We start from the raw sequence: 19,005 nt of genomic DNA on the forward strand, positions 1-19,005 counted from the left end.
AGAAGCAGTAACAATGACACTGCCAGAGAAAATATAGCTTTGGGGCCAGAGACTAGATAAGGAGTTAAGAATTGACAAGTGCTAGCAGTGTCAAGACTCCAGTGTTCTGACACAGTACTGAATCACACAAATCCACAAAACTGGATCCATGAAACTCAGAGGAGTTTTCTATTATAACTCCTTAAACTGGCATGTTTAGTACTTAAAACACTTTATAGCCTCATATTTTAAAACCTGGTATTCCAAATCTAAATTTCACTGTTGTCAAAACTACTGTTTCTTCAACTATGAATACTGACACACGGCAGAGAAGGTACTTGCCAGAACGAAATAATTCATCAGGTTATGAAGAGGCACTCTCTTTCCTGTTTAGTGGCCCCAATTATGTCAGCACATAAAGAGAATACACAGATATGAATCAACACCTAATTGAAGCAGACTGAATGATTCTAGAAAATGCACAAGTCTTTGCTTTCATTCCATGTGTTGTCCATATTTGCACCTGTAGGCTTTTGCAAGCTATATACAGCTTTTTTATATTTAGGATTGTAGCACTTCTCCTTTTCTAAACACATTTCTGGTAATTTGTTTTTCCTTATATCCTCTATCAAAAGGAACTAAAGATTGTTCAGTATTAATGAGATGGAACTAAATGAAAAAAAAAAACCAAATTCCTAAGTTGCATTCTGTGAATCAAAGTCTTTTGAACTGGTTCTACCAATGGAAGGAAACTACTTACTTGTACCCAAGATGTCAGTTCTTTTATATCAGTTCTCACTTTATTTATTTAATATTTGTATCCTATCTTTCCTCATTGCTTACAGGTAATTATATTATACATTAAAACCGAATGAAACAAAAACCTCAATTACACCCCCACACACCAATGGAGATGCCAACTGCTGATACACATCAAAAGCACTGCCGAACAAGACTTGAGGTTCCACCTGAAGATGTCCAAAGAGGGGCTCCCTCACAATTTCAGGGAACTCAGTCTAAAAGTGGTAACCATGATTAAAGAGGCCTGGGCTCTAGTTGATGCCCCTGCTAAGAGGGGAACAGCCAACACGTGAGCCAACTATGGTCTTCTGGCTGTCACAGAAACATATGGGAGGAGTTGGTTCTTCAGATATTCAGCCCCACACCATTAAGGGCCTCTAAACGTCATAACAACCAGCACCTTAGATTTGAAAACAAGCTAGAAGCTAATGCAGCTATTTCAATATAGACAAGGTATGCTCCTATTAGCTATCCCGGGACAATAACCACACAAAAAGATGCAGAAGCTGACAGCTGCCTAAAGGTTCTGCATTGTGCCCTATATGCACTTTTTTACTCCTGCTGTCTAGAGAAGAGTGGAGGAGAGCAGTGGCGGGTGTGGCCAGGTACTCAGTTTGCTGCTTGCTTCCCAGCAGTGACAATGGTACATTCTGATAAAGGCAGGCATTATGATTACTGTGGTCACAGTTGTGCATAAACTAGTAATTGTTTGTGTGCCTGAGTGCATGCTGCACAGTTGTCCTTTTAAACTTGGTAGATACAGGAACAACCACAAGATATATGACATCTCATTTCCTAGCTACAGAACACAACAGTGCACAGAGCTGCTAGCTTCTACATACTCTTAACAGAGTAATTAAGAGGAAGAAAATGCAGAGAAACTGTAAATGAAATTTTCTCTCAACCTAGTGTTTAACATGCCAACTATATGGCTCAAAGGAGGACTGAACTGTAGCATTCATAACGTTACCTCATTTAACAAATGTCTGTTTTCTGAAAAGGTAGAACGTAAGAAACAACACAAAGAATGGGGACTTGTGTGGTCACTTGTAGACAATTTTTATTTATTACAGGTAGTCAAGCAAGTTGCTTGAGCCAGTATGGCTTATGAATTTGCTTTCTCCTAATATGCTGCAAGTGCTAAATAGCTAATTCCTTAATGCTTTCCCAATTTTATGAAAACATGAAGTTTTTTTTAAAAAAAACAAACAGTTGTACCATGAGCCCTTTCATATGCTAACAACTGCTCAGAAATCACTACAACACTCATTTCAGTATTGCCTGGAGCCAGAAAAGCCAGAATGAAGCAAAGGAAGATCCGTCAAAGAAAGGTACAGGAAATAAGACAAATTTTGGTGATAATATTAACTCTGTTGTACCATCAAGACTCAGTAAACTGTTCCTTTATGAATATGCTACTATTTCCAATACCTACACAAGTAGAAAGCTAAAGGACTTCATTAACAAGTGGCCCTTTGTACTAAACTTCACCAATAAACATCACTTGAAATACATCAGGTATTTAAAAAACCCAACAAGCCATTTCACCACAAATAGGTGATTCTAAAGCACAAAATATAATTAACTTTTCAACAAAAAAAAGATTATCTTATGTAACCCAGATTTTGAAAATTCCCCAGGCCAAGATACCACAAATCATGCAACCTATAAACTCCAGCAGCCCTTAGCCTATGGGGTGTCAAGTGTCCCGTTTGTGGCCACACCTGGCTTAGGGAGGGCTCAAATCTGTCTCCCAAGCAACTTCCTTCTCCTGCCTCCTTTCCAAGGCTGCTGTTGCAGCCATATGTTGCTTGTTCCCCAGCTCCCTCAGTGGCTCTTCAACTTCCTGATTCTTGCCTCCCTTTCCCCTCCCAGAGGCACACAGAGAGCTCCATAGCTGCTTCATGTGGGAGAGACACAAAGACAAGCCTGCCTCTGTCACACACACACACATCCCTTCAGCTTGCTTCTCTGGGGCTGCTTCTCCTCTCTTGGGGATGAAAGGGGAGGAAAGAGAGAAAAAAACAACTCTGGAGTCCCATCATGGCAGTTTAAGACCAACAATGTTTTATTCCAGGCAGAAGCTTTTGTGCACAAGCACACTTCTTCTTGGGGTGGGGGGGAGAGGAGAGGTGGATGGAAGGATGGATTCTACTAACAAGTACAATGCACACTGAGACACTTATTTTGGCTTATTCTTAAAAGCTATGGGTTTTTTAAAATGAATTTCTATGTTCCTATCTAGATTTGTTTTGGTTTTTTTTTTAAAAAAAGAGAGAGAGAGGGACCCTGATTAGGAAATTAGAACACTTGGATCGGTCCTAATATCTTGGGGAGTGAAATGATTTCAAATGCCAAATGATAATGGCACACACTGGTAGCAAGGCAGGAAAAGATCTCAATTCACTCCAGGAGGAAGCTTCATCATCGATTGCAATTCACTCTCTCTCACTAATCTCCCTTTGAAATTCCTTTGTAAGAGCACTGCTACTCTTACGTCAGTAACTGAATGTTGCTGTTTCTAATATCAGACTTATGTCCATTTATTCTTTGCATCCTCTTGGACTGAATCCTCCTGGATGGAACTGAGCCCTAGGTTCTGTCTCATTACCAACACCAGTATCTCCATGCCTACTCCTCCTCTGCATATCACACCTAATCCAATCAAGCCGGCTATTGTCATTCACCTGCTATTGCCATTCAACATCTGAAGTCACCTTTATAAAGTTAATATCTCTGTTACATCATGTTACATTTTATGGCATGCATGGCCCAGCCCAACAAAGTAATATTTATGTCAGATCCAGTCCTCATAACAAATGAGTTTGACACTGTTAACTCTGTTATAGAATTTAAAAGGAGAGGAAAAAGGGGAGTCAGCCCTTAATAGGAATGCCCTGATCACACAGCTTATTTGTTGCTAGGAACAAGCTCTGCTGCAAACAGAGCTCAATGGCTGCTGGATCTGCTTTGCCTTTTTTAGGAACTCATTTGGGAGGAAGAGGTGATGGCAGGCAGCTGACTGTGCTGGGAGGGGGGTGGCATAGGTAAGACTCTCCCCCCAAATGGTGGGAGGGGGACACCCAGAAACCTGGCTTGAAGGAGAAGCAGGAGTCTTTGATCTTCATGTCAACTTGCAGAGGTGTTAGAATTATTCAGAGTACAAACATTATAAGTAACTTTATATTCAGCTTTGGTGTTATAATTGTATACACAGAATTATTAGCCATTTTACTGAATCACGTAAGTGGGGGCTCCTAATGAAAATCTATTCCCTCCACCAAGAACTATGTGTTTGAACCTGAACAAAAAACAAGTCTTAGGTTATTTTTCTTCCTTTACTTCTTTTCTAATTGTATAGCAAACTAGTAGAAGCAATTCACTTGCCTCACAACACAAGTTTAACCAACAGGCTTGAGTATACAAAAGCTTATGATGCAATCAATGTTCCCTCTAAACTGCAGAGTCTTGTGAGCAAAAATTCTACTTCGTGAGCGACTGGCATTTAAGTTGTGACTGGCATTTAAGTCCTTCCTGAGCTAAGACAAAAAAGTGTGAGCTGGAGGCTAAAAATCTGTGAGCTAGCTCATGCTAACACAGCTTAGAGGGAACACTGGTTGCAATATATATCTTTAGGTGCTGTAAGATTTTTGTTCTTGTTAACAAAACTTAACATGACTATCCCACTGGAACCCATTAGTTTAGGCGCAGTTTGTTTACACTCAGATTACTCAAATGGTGGAGTTTTTATTATACAGAAAATGCAACATGAATGATGCTTAACAGAGCACAAGAAGGCAGTCCCTACTCTAAGGAGCTTACAATCTAAAATTTGAGACAAGAGAGATGACAAACTATTTTACAACTGACTGACTTTCTTATTTCTGACTTTGTTTCCAGAAAAGGGCAACTAGAATGATTAAAGGTTTGGAACACTTTCCCTATGAAGAAAGGTTAAAACTCTTGGGGCTCTTTAGCTTGGAGAAACGTCGACTGCAGGGTGACATGATAGAGGTTTACAAGATTATGCATGGGATGGAGAAAGTAGAGAAAGAAGTCCTTTTCTCCCTTTCTCACAATACAAGAACTTGTGGGCATTCAATGAAATTGCTGAGCAGGCAGGTTAAAATGGATAAAAGGAAGTACTTCTTCACCCAAAGGGTGATTAACATGTGGTATTGTATGTTAGTAGGTTGATGTTGATATGTAAATGTGTATATTTTAGTATGTATGGTGTATCACTGTGTTAAATGTTTAATAATAAAAAGTAACTTGCTTTCAAAAAAAAACATGTGGAATTCACTGCCACAGGTGGTGGCTACAAGCATAGCCAGCTTCAAGAGGGGACTGGATAAAAATATGGAGCAGAGGTCCATAAGTGGCTTTTAGCCACTGTGTATGTGTGTGTGTATATTGGTCATTGTGTGATACAGAGTGTTCGACTGGATGGGCCATTGGCCTGATCCAACATGGCTTCTCTTATGTTCTTAGAGTAGGGCTGACCTGCTAGATTTTGGGTTACCAACTGGTATGAAAAAAGTTTGTTGTGCCATGGAGGTTAAGAACGTCACCTGATAACTAACATCCCAATAATCCTCTATTAAGGGAATAAGAAATTTTTCTCCAGGCCAATTGGATGTTCCATTCATAACTCAGAGGCAACATTAAACTTGCTTAGTATGACGGGGGGAGGGGGGATATATCTTGGTATGGAGCCTGGCTCCTAGGTCCACAAGGTATTTGTTAAGGCCTGATGTAACCCAAGAGCAAACATAAATGACCATGTATTTTGCTACAGTCTGGTAACAGAACATCTGATCATTCACCTATGAGGTAATTTGCATTTAAGTCATATTTCAAAGCTAATTGCCTATACTTTGTCTCATTTACAGATGGGGCAAAAGCCAACAATAACTGAAAAAATTTCACACTTCTGCTTAATCTTGTTGCACCAAAAAGACCAATGTTCTATAGGTTTTCTTGAGCCAAAGTTCATTTCTTTAATTGCATGAGATGTTACACTCATAGAAACAAGGGGGGAAAGTATGGAAGTTATTATGACTGAAGGCCAAGAGGACTTCGCCCCTTCTCATATATACACATTTCTGACAACTGACAACAGTTTGATATGTGGGCTTTAACTTCCAAGTATTTGTGCCACGAAACTTATTTTGGCTACAACAGAACACAGGTACCCTCTATAGATTGTATTAATATTTACCTGCTTCTTCTTTAATGAACTGTAGGTCTTCTTCTGGGTACTGGACTGATGCTTGAGCTGCTGAGTGTTCTTCTAATGTTTCTTCATTATTGGGTGGTACGTTGTAAACAAACCTTTTTGTAGTTTGGTTTTTCCTTCTTGTTTTCCCAGGTTCTTGAAAAAACTGTCCTTGTGAACTCATATCATTCCAAACAAAGACTTTCCCTTCGCCCTGAGACTCATTTTCAGCCATTTCAGGAGAGCTGTCCTGGACCCAATCATTGATTTGGTAGTTTTCAGACTGGCCTTCATCAATGCAGTAGCCATCATTCTCAGTTTTTATACTACTTGCCAAGTTAGTAAGATTTCTTGTTGCCCAAAAACTAGCAACTTTCTGATCCCTTGATGACAATCCATCCCTACTAACCGACCTTCTATTGTAATCCACAACTACAGCTTCTGGAGCTTCTGATTTAATGCTTATATTTAAGGCATCTTTGATGAAATTTCGACAGGATTGGACAACCTCTGTCATCTGAAGGTAGCTGGCAACTGACATTACTTCAATAGCATTCTGGCTTGTAAGCACAAGATTACCAGAATATAAGAAGTCCAAGATGACAGAAAATCCTTGAACAGCAACAACATCTAAATAGGTAACAGTGGTTTGGTTACGGCTTTCTTTGTTTGTAAAGCAATACAAAGTTTTGAAGAAACGGCTGCCTGCAACCAGGATATTTTTGTGAGCTCTGAAGACTCTTCCACTCACCACAATATTGACATCACAGAGAATGCCCTTCTTTCTCTGCTCATTTAATTCTTGCAGGAGTTGATAGCAGTAAGAGTTCTCATTTGGCCTAACATTGTAATCACAGTCTCTTTCATTAGCCAGTTCTGATGGTCTTTCTGATTCCTGTAATGAATAAGGAGGGAAAATTAGTATTTTAAAAGCTATTTGCTGTTTTAAAATCTAGGTGAATGAAGTTATTGCCAATACCCCACTTCAAAAAAAGGCAGAGCACACAGGCTCACTACATAATGTCTCTCTCACTTGCACACAGATGAAATCTGCTATAAGAGAAAAGTATTAACATTTCTTCCTGTACACTCAAAACATACCAAGGTTATAAATCATGTGTCAACCAACTGTTCTAAGATTATTGGGAAGTTTGCTACCAACTAGACTATACTGTACTAGAAGTATATTTGTATACAATTTCTGATGCTAAAGTCTATCTGCCTATTTACTTCTATTGCCAATAGTCAATCTTGACTGTCCTGGAGAGATAATTCAATGGAAAACATACCTGCCTCATGCATGTCTTGATGATTTCTCCATTACTTTCCAGTCTCCTGCCTTCTCTACCCATACCCTAAAATCTATTCCATCACTTTTCTATTCTAGAAGATTTTTGGAGGCTTTTCCACAAAACTGATGGCTCTAGATCTTAAACTATAGTTCTCAAACCAGCTGTCTGTGTTGTCCTTACATTACTGGCCACATTTCTCTCAATTCATATGCTCTCATCGGCTAGCACTCTCAGCACAGTGTATTGGTGGCTACTGGGCAGTACTAGTTCATGTTGATACACTGAACAGAGGCTAGGATGTTGCACAGCTGCAATCACTGTCATTTCCCCACACAATAATCTGATGCAGCTGGTAGCAACATGCAACTGGAAAATTCCTTGACACAATTTTTACCTTTGCTAATTGTAGAATATATTAATCACAATACAGCACACTATCCCACCCATTAACAGTTAAAGGGTTGTTAACACCACAGTAACTAAATTCCAAATTTGACTTGGATGTAAAGTGCTTCTTGCACAACTGGAAGGCACATTTAGTTGCACATAATTTCTTGCCCAGGGGAGAGAAACACTACTACACATGCAGAGCATACTTCTTTAGATCCAAGCCATTATATTGCTAATACAATGATGATTTTGCTAGTTTATCACTAAATCTAATAGCCAAGGTCAGCTTCCATGTGGAACATAAAAGCCCTCCTGTATCAAATCAGATACAAATTTACTGCATTATCTGGTTTCACACAATGGCCAACCAGATGCACTGGGTGGGGGATGAATGGCATAAAGGGAAAGGCCTTCCTTAATATTATGTTTTAGCATTAGTATGTACTGCTTCAGTATGGAGCTCCCTTTTAATTGCTATGGCTAGTAGCCACTTAAGGACCTATCTTCCCTTAGCCTAACCCCTTTTCAAAGCCAACTAGGTTAGTGGCCATCCTCTGGCAGTGAATTACACAATTTAATTACTCATTGAGTAACTAAACACTTTCTTCTGCCATTCATTATCTACTGCCCATCAACTGCATTAGATGTCCCCAAGTTCTAGCATTACAGGAGGGAGAAAGGTTCTAGCCGCTGTCTCCTCCCCTTGTATAATGCTATGTGCCCCATACTTGCAATAGATTAGGAGGAAAAAAAATAGTGTTAATACCAATATCTGTGCATGCACAGACTGTGTGGAAAAGGGAAAAAAAGAGTTACTTTTGAGTTACTACAGCAACATAACAGGATAAGCAAAAGCACAGACATGAGCTGGAAGCAACCGCAGCTACCAGGCAAGGGGGACATAAAGCCAACAGAAGGGGAAAATTGTTTTGTAACAACTGAGCCCTTGAACAGTTGTTTAAAACTCAGGTATCTTAATTACAGATTCATCCACCCATCCTATGAGAATCAATTTTGCAATTTATGGCAGAAATGAGAATCAGCAAAGGAATTATTTAAGGGCTTACTGTTACTTGTGTAGATACACACTCCCTCCATAAATCAAACCAAAAAAAAATTCACAAAGTAGCTTATATTTGAAAGATAGTAACTGCTCTCTAAGACAGCGGCACAATGGGAAGTTTTTAGCAACATCTACTTAGGCCAAATACAAGTGCTTTCATTGTTTTTAACCGTGAATTTAATACATCAATGTCTTTCAGCACTGTGCACTATCCTGAGCCCTGTTCCACAGGGGAAGGCGGTTAAGAAATCGAATTTAATAAATAATAAAATGCTATTTTCTTTTGTAGCAATGGCCCCATTAAGATGCAGCACTCCCAACTGTTAAACACTGATACAGAAGATGATTAAGTCATTGGCTTCAGATACCTTGAAAAACTATAGTTAACATGGTTGCTGAAACTTGAAACACTGCATTAACTATGACTACGTAGTTAAGTATGTTAAGCTATAATCTGAAACTATGTCTTGGAGTTGTTTTCTTAATTGCTGTTGTTCTTAACTACGGATTCTAGTGACAAACATAGATCCTGGTTCATCAGTGACACCTTTACTAAAATGCATGCCAGGATACCAGCACGGTATCGGCAGAAACAGCAAACGTGATAAAGCAGTATTTATCAAACCGCCATCCAGTACCCAGATGACTATCTGCTAGCCAACTCTAGGTTCACAAATTATCCATAGCTAAAATAAACTGTAGTTTCATCTTATGTTTGAACCAAGCCATTGGGTTACAATCAATGCTCCCTCTAAGCTGTGGAGTTTGTGAGCAAAAATTCTTTGAGAGCTACTGGCATTAAAGTTCTGAGTGAACAATTTAGCTCACTGCATAAATTAGTTTGCTCTGGGGCCATCCTTCCTGAGTTAAGACAAAACTGTGTGAGCTGGAGACTAAAAAAAAAAAAAAAACTAAGCTAGCTCACACTAACTCAGTTAGAGGGAACACTGGTTACAACCTAACTACAGTTAGATTAGTTACACTTAGTTAACTATGGCCGGAGCAAATCTAACACTCACCATAGTTAATGACCAAGGAAGTGAAAGTAAGGCACAATACAACCCATACAAGAGACAGACCTAGTAAGGCTTAAATTTGTTCACTGTTTAAGCAATTTTCAACTCATGAAAAACAATCTATAAACCAATAAATAAATAAATAATGGGTTATATTTAATTAGGAATATTCCAGGGTATGAAAACCAGAATATTAAATCAGAATCAAAGGCTAAGCTCAAACTGAAGAAAAATTGCCACTTTGATTCAGAAGTGTTAGATATGTAAATCTTTTAATCAACAACCCCAATTTTACTTGTTTCTAATCCACTGGATTTAGCACTGAAAATTCTAGCACTAGATATATTAATTTTTTCTAGGCCCAGCTGTTAGTATTTATATAAAATATTATTTTATCGGTCTGTTGAAGATCTCTCTGCACATAATCATGGAATCATTCTTACAAGCTTTCATATTATCCCAGTTTTCCACATGGCACTGTTAGAACATTTCCATTATAAAACATAATACGCTATCCAGGGGGGTTATGCCATGTTTAGGAAATCCATATTGAATAGCAAAGAAAGATGGTGCCAAAGACCACATGCAAAAGTTCTATGATTCAGATCTTCCATGGGATACTAAGTATATTTTGACCCTGCCCTTTCTCCAAGGAGGTCAGAACAGCATTCATGGTTCTGTTTCTCCAATTTATTCACAAAACCATCTTGTTAACTAAGTTAGGTGAAGAGAGAACAGGTCCAAGGCCAACCATCAAGGTTTATGGCAAGCAAGGATTTGAACTTGGTCATTTTAGCCCAGGGATAGCCAAACTGTGATTTGGGAGCCACATGTGGCACCTTCACACATATTGTGTGGCTCTTGAAGCCCCCACTACCCTATTGACCAGCTTGGAGAAGGCATTTGTCTCTTTAAATCACTTCACCAAGCCAAGTCAAGCCAGCAGCTTGGAGAGTGCATTTAAAGTTGCTTTTTTTCTGCCTCTCTATTTCCCTTCTTTCTTGCTTTGCAGTTCTCAAAATCTGACATTCATGTCTTGCAGCTCTCAAACTTCTGACATTTATTCGATGTGGCTCTTATGTTAAGCAAGTCTGGCCACCCCAACATTAACTGCATCCATCCCAATGGCAGAAGCAATCTATCTTTTTCAGTAACTCAGTACTAGCTGCAGCTCCAGAGGAACTAAAATCACAGCACAGAAGGAAAAGTCATAGAAGGAAAAGAATTTCCCCCACCCCAAGTAATTCCTGATCAAAGCTGACTGGAACTATCAAGCCTTAAAAAAAAAAAAAAATCAGATGCAAATCACAGATCATATGTGTCTTATCTAGGCCAGGCCTTAAACATGGATGTATATGTAAATATATGCATTTACAACACTATGAAGAGAAGTAATGTCTAATCAGCATGCTAATTTACAGCTGTTTTAGGCTTCCCTTGTACTTTTGATTTCTAAGAGTTGCAATGTTAAAATCTGTGTTACTTTAACTTTCAATGAAACAGTATGCCAATCTGCTACACCAGGCGCAGGGAACCTTTTTTCTGCCAAGGGCCATTTGGATATTTATAACATCAATCGTGGGCCATACAAAATTATCAACATAAAAAACAGTGCTGACGCTGAGGGAGAACGATTCAGGCCGGAAAATTAATGCAAATAAAGGTTTTTCTATTTGAAGTCATATGGGGAGAGCCTAATTCAGCACACACACACTCTGGCCTGCCACTCTAGGCAAATGCCTAGGTCCAGACTTATTAGACCACATCCTCTAATATTAGTATATTAGATCACATACTCATTAGCATATTAGGCCACACCATCCGGGATAATCATGTGCAATCTGAAATGGTGGTAGCTGGCTCCCACCCCCACCCCTCCCTCCAGCTGCTCCCAGCAGACCTTTAAAGGCACCCACATACCCCAGCATCAGTCCTTCACAATGCCCACGAGAGGGGGGGGGAGGCCCAGCAATCTCCGAGGGCCAGACCAAATGATCTCAAGGGCCGTAAATGGCCCTTGGGCCTGACATTTCCCACCCCTGTGCTAGACCTATTTATGTATTATTTTTTTCCTGCTGAATTAATAAAGATCATGAATTGGTCTCAGTGCACTGCTTGTTTCCAGATGTAAGAAGTAGTCATTTTAAAAGCCAGATTCAATATTTCAACTTCTCTATATCTCACTGAGTTCATACCGTTCAAGCAGTGCCCTTTTTTTCAGCCTTATCACTCAGTGATGGGTGGAGCTGGCTGATAAAGGCTATTTCCTTAAAAATCATTAAACTAGTTGGGACCAGTGAACCAAACTATTTTTGTACACTAAAGGGTACTTCATGCTTGTTTCCAAAACAGTGCTGTCCTTGCTATATAGGCCCCAGCATCTGAGCTGAAGGGACTTTCAAAAGTGATTTACAATATGGCATGGAGTGCTTTACTCCTCAATGTCAGAAATTTCACTGGGCACGCTGAAGCTGTTGGGTACAAGCAAAGTAGCTTTGTGGACTGCAGCTGTATAGCCCAATCACTTGCATGTTTATCTAAAAGTAAACATAAGTGTTCAACAGGGATCCCTCCAAAATAAGTCTTTGCAGGGCATCATCCTTATGCTTAAAAGAAGCCACGAAACACAATGGAGGGGAAGTTGCTCTTTTGTCATTTGGACTGCAAGTAGTAAAATACAAAAGACAGATAGCTGAAAGGTTCTAAAATAAATGTGTAGAAGCCAGCAAGGTGGTACCTAGCTAGGGACTTTTTCGTACTCTCACACAACTAATTTAAATCCTGTGTGTGTGTGTGAGCAACCAACTTTTACGTCCTGGAAGTAGTAAGCAGATGATAACAAACACTTGCTTGTTCTGATGTCATTAGCTCAAAGTATGGTTCAAAGCTTCATATTCCGACACAAATGTGCCTAATGTTTTTCTTTCCTTTACCTACTACATTGTGCCCCTTGCCTTGTTTAGTTACCATAATGCAGTAACACTACTGATTTAATTTGGCATAATGAAATTAACTTTGTGCAGTATCAGTGCCCCACCTTTCCAGTATGGATTTATTTACTTCAACTGTACCCCACCTTTCTCTCCATGGCAGTTCCAAAGTGGTTTACATAATTCTCCTTTCTTCCATTTCACCATAACAATCCTGTGAGGAAAGTTAGGCTGAAAATGTGGGTCTGGCCTAAATTCACCCAACAAGCTTCCATGACAAAACAGGGATTTGAACCCAGGTCTCTCAAATCCCCACTTCTATTTATTAGCAGGTACATCTATACAGCTCATGGGATTTTAGTCTGGACAGAATCCTATATATAAAATATAAGAGAAACAATTTATGACCTCCAAAACTATTGGCAGAATTAGATTACAAGGAGCTCAAATAAACTAAAACATAAACCAGAATGAAATAAACAGAGGGAATTAAATTTCAGAATGGTAATTAACCTGTATTTAATTTTTGAAATCTCACAGTCACAGAAATATCTTTATCAGCTGCCAACATAGTTATCTCTTATTGTCTGATACTCTAATCACTATACCACATTCACTGTTAGTGTACTGCCCTTCTAAGTTTCTACATGTTCATAGATGGCATGAAAGAACAAAAACACACAGAAGCTATACATTGTGTAAAACAGCAGACTGACTTCTAAAGTACCAAAATATCAAACATGAAAACGGGACTATTAAGGAACTCACAGCACAATCCAGAGAGGGGGAGCGAAAAGTCTTTTGGGAGCAGACAAGCTGCTACGTGGGCGCAGGAAGGGTTTGCACAGACGTACAACCGGTGCCATTACAGCGGGGAGGAGTTACATGGGTGAATGGCTGCCTGAGTGCCACTCCACCCGAGGGCAGCTGCACCTGAGGGCTGTGCCCGAGCGCAGGCGGAAGTGAGGTGGAGCACAGCATTCAAGCGGAAAAGGGGGTGGAGTTGGGGGCATGGCCAGGCTTAGGCAGCTTCCTGAGCAGTCTGGTCCATGAAACGCCCCCCCCCCCCCCCGAGAGGAACAACTTTACGCCGGCAAAAATAGTGGCGTGTTCCATAGGCACTCGACACCAAAAACAAAGGTTGCCTCCATCACTGCGGAAGCTCGCAAACCCCTTCGGGAGCGGCATGATTGCTTCGCCAATCCCCTCGTGCCTCAGGCTGACAAACCCCCTCCCCAGCACCCAATCATGGTCTCCCCCCTCCTAAAAATACTTCCGCTCTGGCCTCGCACAACTCAGCTGTTAGGGAGAAGAGTGCATGGTGGGAGGGTCTGCCGGCGAGCTCCCGGCCATACAGACTTGGAGTGAGGGACAGGCAGGCATGTTGGTGACGGGTTTTGCACCGCGTGGTTGCTTTGACAGTATCTTCGACTTGCCAGGGGGAGAGAGGCGCTTCTCCCCTAGGGCTAACTGCTCTTGTTTCCAGGTCTCCACAGATTCTGGGTTCCTGGAGGCTCTGCATGAGAGGACTGTTGCCCATGGCCGGGTAAGTTCCACTGTCCTCCCCCTCCCCTCGCTCTCAACCACTTGGTGTGCGAGTGTCTCTGGTACTTGAACCAGGCAGTGGGCTCCAGGAGGGGGCATTTGCTGACCCCGCTCCTCTGTGCTGCCGCCTGCTCCCTTCCCTTGGTCTGCCCTCTGCTGTATTCCCAACCTCTTGTACTCTTGGCCGTTTGTACTCTGCAGAATATTTGAGCTTTGTGCCTCTTGCAAATTTTTGAATGTATTTTGAAGCTTGTAAAAGCCTTCGGTGAAACAGGGCAATACGCGCCTCCCTGTTGCGTTCTCGTGCTGGGCTGCCAATTGTCCCTACACCGGCATGTGTTGAAAGAAATCTCTGGAGCATTGGACTCTCCATTCACGGCTTTGCTAACTTCTTTCCTGGATCTCCATTATAAAGACTATGAACTTCTATTATGAATTGAAAGGATATTGAGTTTCCGGGTGATTTTTTGCACCTTTGCTTAAATTGTTTGATAAGCTTTATTTTTTTCATAATTGAGGCTGGTTTTTTGTGGATGCCTTAGGGCTTGTTTTCTCTTCTCCTTTCCACGTTACTCTTTGTGTTGCTGGGTTCCCAACCCCTGGCAGGGCCCGTGTTGGTGGGACGTCTCTCCTTTGCCTTTGATGGTCTGTCCATCATTGGCTCCGTTCTCTGCTTGGGGGTGAGCTGGGGATGGCTATCAGTCTCTCTGGGGCTGCCTCTCCCCATCTCTGACTGTCATGAGCCTCGACGCATGCACCAGGACTGGCCAATGGGGGTGGGTAGGCTGGCCCATCCCTCCGGCTGCCTCAGCCTCCCTTGTGCCTACACCAGTGGCATTGCCATGGCGACCATCTCCCTCATGGTAAGCTATGCCTGTCCCCTCCTCACGCTCCAACATGCCGAAGTCCTCAGGAAGTCTACTAGCAGTGTGGCTGCTACGCCACGGCCGGCCGCCACTTATGTCTGGATTGGGCTGTCAATAACCCAATCCACAAAATCTTCAAACAAAAGCCCGTAAAAACTGGAGAATAAGCTCCTACATCTATTTTAGGGATCCTTAATAAGAAACTTGAGATCAACCTATTTTATCTGTTCAAAATATTTATTTCAAATATTTACCTCCATGAATACAAACACTAATATAACTATAGATGTTTAAACACAAGCAGCATTTTCACCATTTAGCATAGTCTAAAATTAATAGCAGTCGCTTTCTTAGTTTGAGAGGGAAAAAAACAGGCTATCTACAAGATAATCTTTAAAACCACAATATGTGCTATATGCACACAGAACAGAAATTTAGATAAAGGACATCACCCTGAGGGAAACAGAAAACTTGTTTAAAAACAAATCAGAGCAAAGCATGGTGAAGATCATAATGCAAAATGACTTTTCATATCATCTACAAGATCTTCACCAAATAACTTGAACATGTCTGTTCTCTGCTGGTTCTCCCCCATGTGGCCACCTCTGAACTGAAAATGTAGCAGCCATAAAACATTACAGGAAAATTAGAACATAAAATGAAACAGCATCTCCACCTATCTAAATGTTAATGCCTGGGGACACAGTCTGCATGATACACTGCTTTTATTAATCTGCAGTACCCAAATTGTTAAACTTGGTATTGCCATAGGTCAGCAGGCAGATTTTCTGTTCATTCTTTCAATAAGGTCATGGAGGGAGGGAAGCAACTAGTGAATTAGGAAATTTTACACAGAAGGGCTTTAAAAAATGCATGCATGAGATAAAGCAAGCTAAACCAGCCTCAGCTCTATGAAACTGTCTCCATTAAAAGGACAATATGGCTTAAGCAGGAAAGCCAATACTACAGAATAGAAACCCTTCAATCTATTATTAACATGCATTGCAGTGTCTAGTAATTGGGTGGCCAACTGTAATACAAATAGTGGAAGTTTGTGGCACAAGATCAAAAGAACCAATGTCTATGGCAGAGCGTATGACCTGTACATTCAGACTCCCTACTGTTGCCTAATTCAAATTAAATGCAACAGTACAGTTTGGCATGGGCTGGCAGAAGAGGTTTGTATGGAAGTGTGTAAAAGTACTGTATCAGGCACCTTTCATACATTGGACTTGACTTGAGCCACACTTATAAGACGCAGGGGTAGTGTGGTATAAGTTGCCCTTTGATGTTCAAATCTTAAATTTATAAACATGCCACTCAGTGACCATAAACCATCTCAAATTGAATGTGACCACAGTTGAAGTTATGTATTTCCATCAATAGACATAATCATTACATTCAAAGAAAGCATAAGAGCACTGAGATGCAAATGTTCACCTGTATCAATTTAACTTGCATCTTGTCACCATACCAGATTCACTTCTACCTCAAAAGCTTGCTGTGAGTTACATATGCAGCCACTGGAATTTAAGAAACCTAACCATACTATTGCAATAAGTGAAGGACAGAAAAACATTATGTACAAAATTAATCATCTACACCCAGTTTGCAAATGTGGAAGTGCCATGTGTGACCAGTTTCAGTATCATTTCTACACTGAAACCATGTTTCAATGTAATCAGGGAATCAGCTAAACTCAAAAGCCAGCATAACAGGCAGCTCTTGATAACACAGCAGGAATTTCTAATAGGTTAAAAGCACAGGGATTGAAAACGTTTTCCTAAATTAAAGTAAGGCAAAGTATGTTTTCTTCATTAAATGTCATGTACAAATGTTTTCAGAGATAGTTACTTCGGTTTCAGTATCATCCCACATAAACATGCATAGCAAAGGCAACTCAAACAGCTTCAAGAATCCTTATTTACATCCAAATATCTTAACCAGCTACTGCCAAGGAAGGAGGGAGAATGATAAAAGTTTCTACAGATTTATCATTTTCCAATTCTAAAAATGTTTGCTTATATTCTTTACATATCTGTATACTGCGAAGGCATGGACTTCAGTGTCTGAAATAGTCACATACACGAGTAATCTTACTGTCACAATGATCAGCTGCAGTAGCTATTGTACACCTGGAAAGTTTCACTTGTTCCCTCCTATACCAAAGAAACAGATCAGTGAAAGTAACAATTACCATAAAGGAAGTAATGATACTACAATAGAATCATTATGGAAGCTTAAGCCATTAAAAGGTAATGTGGCTACCTAAAGCTTTCATACAAGACTGCAGGGCAACTCAGCCTGAAACAGAAGGCAGGGTAATCTACTTACTGGAGACAGAAGGTGAACTGGGAGCATGATGTGCCCTCAAACCCAGCGTTCAGGGAGAAGAACTCAGGTGGGCACCCTGCCTGGCAAGAATCTCCTCAGGGTAATCAAAGCATCACAATCCCTTCCCAGACCGCTCCCCACTCCCGACACCTCTCCCCCAGCCGTTACCTGCTCGGCGGTGACAGGCTCGTTGAGTCGGTGTTCAGCCGAATGATGATGCCTGAGAAGTAGGGCTCGTTTGTAGTTGCGGGTGCCCTTGCAAAGCTCGTCGTGGCCCCCACTATTGCTGCTGTTATTGTTGCCACCGTCCGCAGAGACAGCGGTGGGGGAGGCGCACCAGGCGCAGGACATGAGCCCTGTCTGCTGGCAATACTGCAGCCAGGGAAACTCCTTGAGCCAGGCGCCCTGGAAGGAGACGTGCAGCTTCTGCAGCAGGGACTTGGGCCGGGCCGCCAGCGGGAAGTGCTGGATGCTCTCCCCCTCCCCCGCGCCCACGCTGCTGACCTCCGCCTCGTCCCCCCCGGACCGCCTGCTGCTGCTGCAGCTGCCGCCCTCGGCGCCGCTGCCATCGCCCAGGCTGCCTCCCTCGCCGTCCTCCTCGTCCTCGGTGCTGTCGCTCAACGACCCCCCGTCCTGCACCAGCTCCTTCCCCTCCAGCAAGCCCTCCAGCTCCAACTCCTCCTCCTCCGCACCCCCACCCCGCCCGTTCAGCGGCCGACGCGGCCAGGCCGCCCCCGCCGCCACCTCGCAGCCATTGTTCGCCGACGACGAGCCCCCACCGCGGAAAGCCAAGGTCCGGCGGTTCTTCTCGGCGAACATCGGGGCGGCGGGAGCAGTGGGCAAGAGCAAGAGCTCTTTCCCGGCGGCGTCCGGGGCCTCCAGCGCTGCCACCTCCAGCTCCACCGTCTCCAGCTCCACTTCCTCCTCCACCCCCTGGCCGTTCAGCTGTTCTGCCTCCTGGCGGACCCAGGCCTCGCCCGGGTCACTGCTGCCGTTAGCTGTCGGGCCGCCGCTGCCTCCTCCTCCTGCGCTGGCGGCGCTGACCAGGCCTCCCCCCCGGAACGCCAAGGTCCTGCGGTTCATCTCGGCGAACATGGCGGGCAAGCGCGCGCCCCCCGCCCGCCTGACTCCCTCCCTCCCCCCCTTCCTGCCTCGCGCCCAACTCTCCCCTCCCCCCGGCTTTCCTTCCAACCGTCCGCTGTGACGACGGGGAAGGTGCGGAGGCAAGAGAGAAGCCACCAGACCCACCCGACCAGGTAGGCAGCTCTAGTCAGCCGCCGAGTCTTTAGAAAGCTTGAGGAAGGGAGGGGGCAAACCCTGTCTTCTCGTTCCTAGCCTGTATATCGCGACCACCTCCGGCTCTTCCCCCCAACAATGGATCCGGCCCAGCCAACAGCAGCAACCCTTCCGCCCCAACAGGCCCCGGGCCCAGGTCGAATGGCAAATGAACAACGGACTGCACCCACAATGCACCAGGGCAGCAGCCGCCGACGCCGCGGGGGAGGGGAGGGGAGAAACAGAGAGCGAGCGAGGCAAGGAAGGGGGGGCGGTCGAGGAGGAGTCCGAACAGC

General features: G+C 42.7%; 1 protein-coding gene across 1 annotated transcript in view; it reads right to left on the reverse strand.

The window, feature by feature from the left end:
- The window catches only part of ZBTB10 (zinc finger and BTB domain containing 10), a 37,780-nt gene extending 19,212 nt beyond the window's left edge, over window positions 1-18,568 (reverse strand). The window contains exons 1-2 of the mRNA XM_060243589.1: window positions 17,603-18,568; window positions 6,002-6,893 (exon numbers count right to left, since the gene is read on the reverse strand). Of these exons, the coding sequence (XP_060099572.1) occupies window positions 6,002-6,893; window positions 17,603-18,529 (1,819 nt within the window). The 5' untranslated portion in view covers window positions 18,530-18,568. The remainder of the gene's footprint in view (window positions 1-6,001; window positions 6,894-17,602) is intronic.
- Between the last annotated feature and the right edge of the window lie 437 nt (window positions 18,569-19,005).

Source organism: Heteronotia binoei, chromosome 7 (assembly GCF_032191835.1).
Source record: "Heteronotia binoei isolate CCM8104 ecotype False Entrance Well chromosome 7, APGP_CSIRO_Hbin_v1, whole genome shotgun sequence".
Taxonomy (NCBI): domain Eukaryota; kingdom Metazoa; phylum Chordata; class Lepidosauria; order Squamata; family Gekkonidae; genus Heteronotia; species Heteronotia binoei.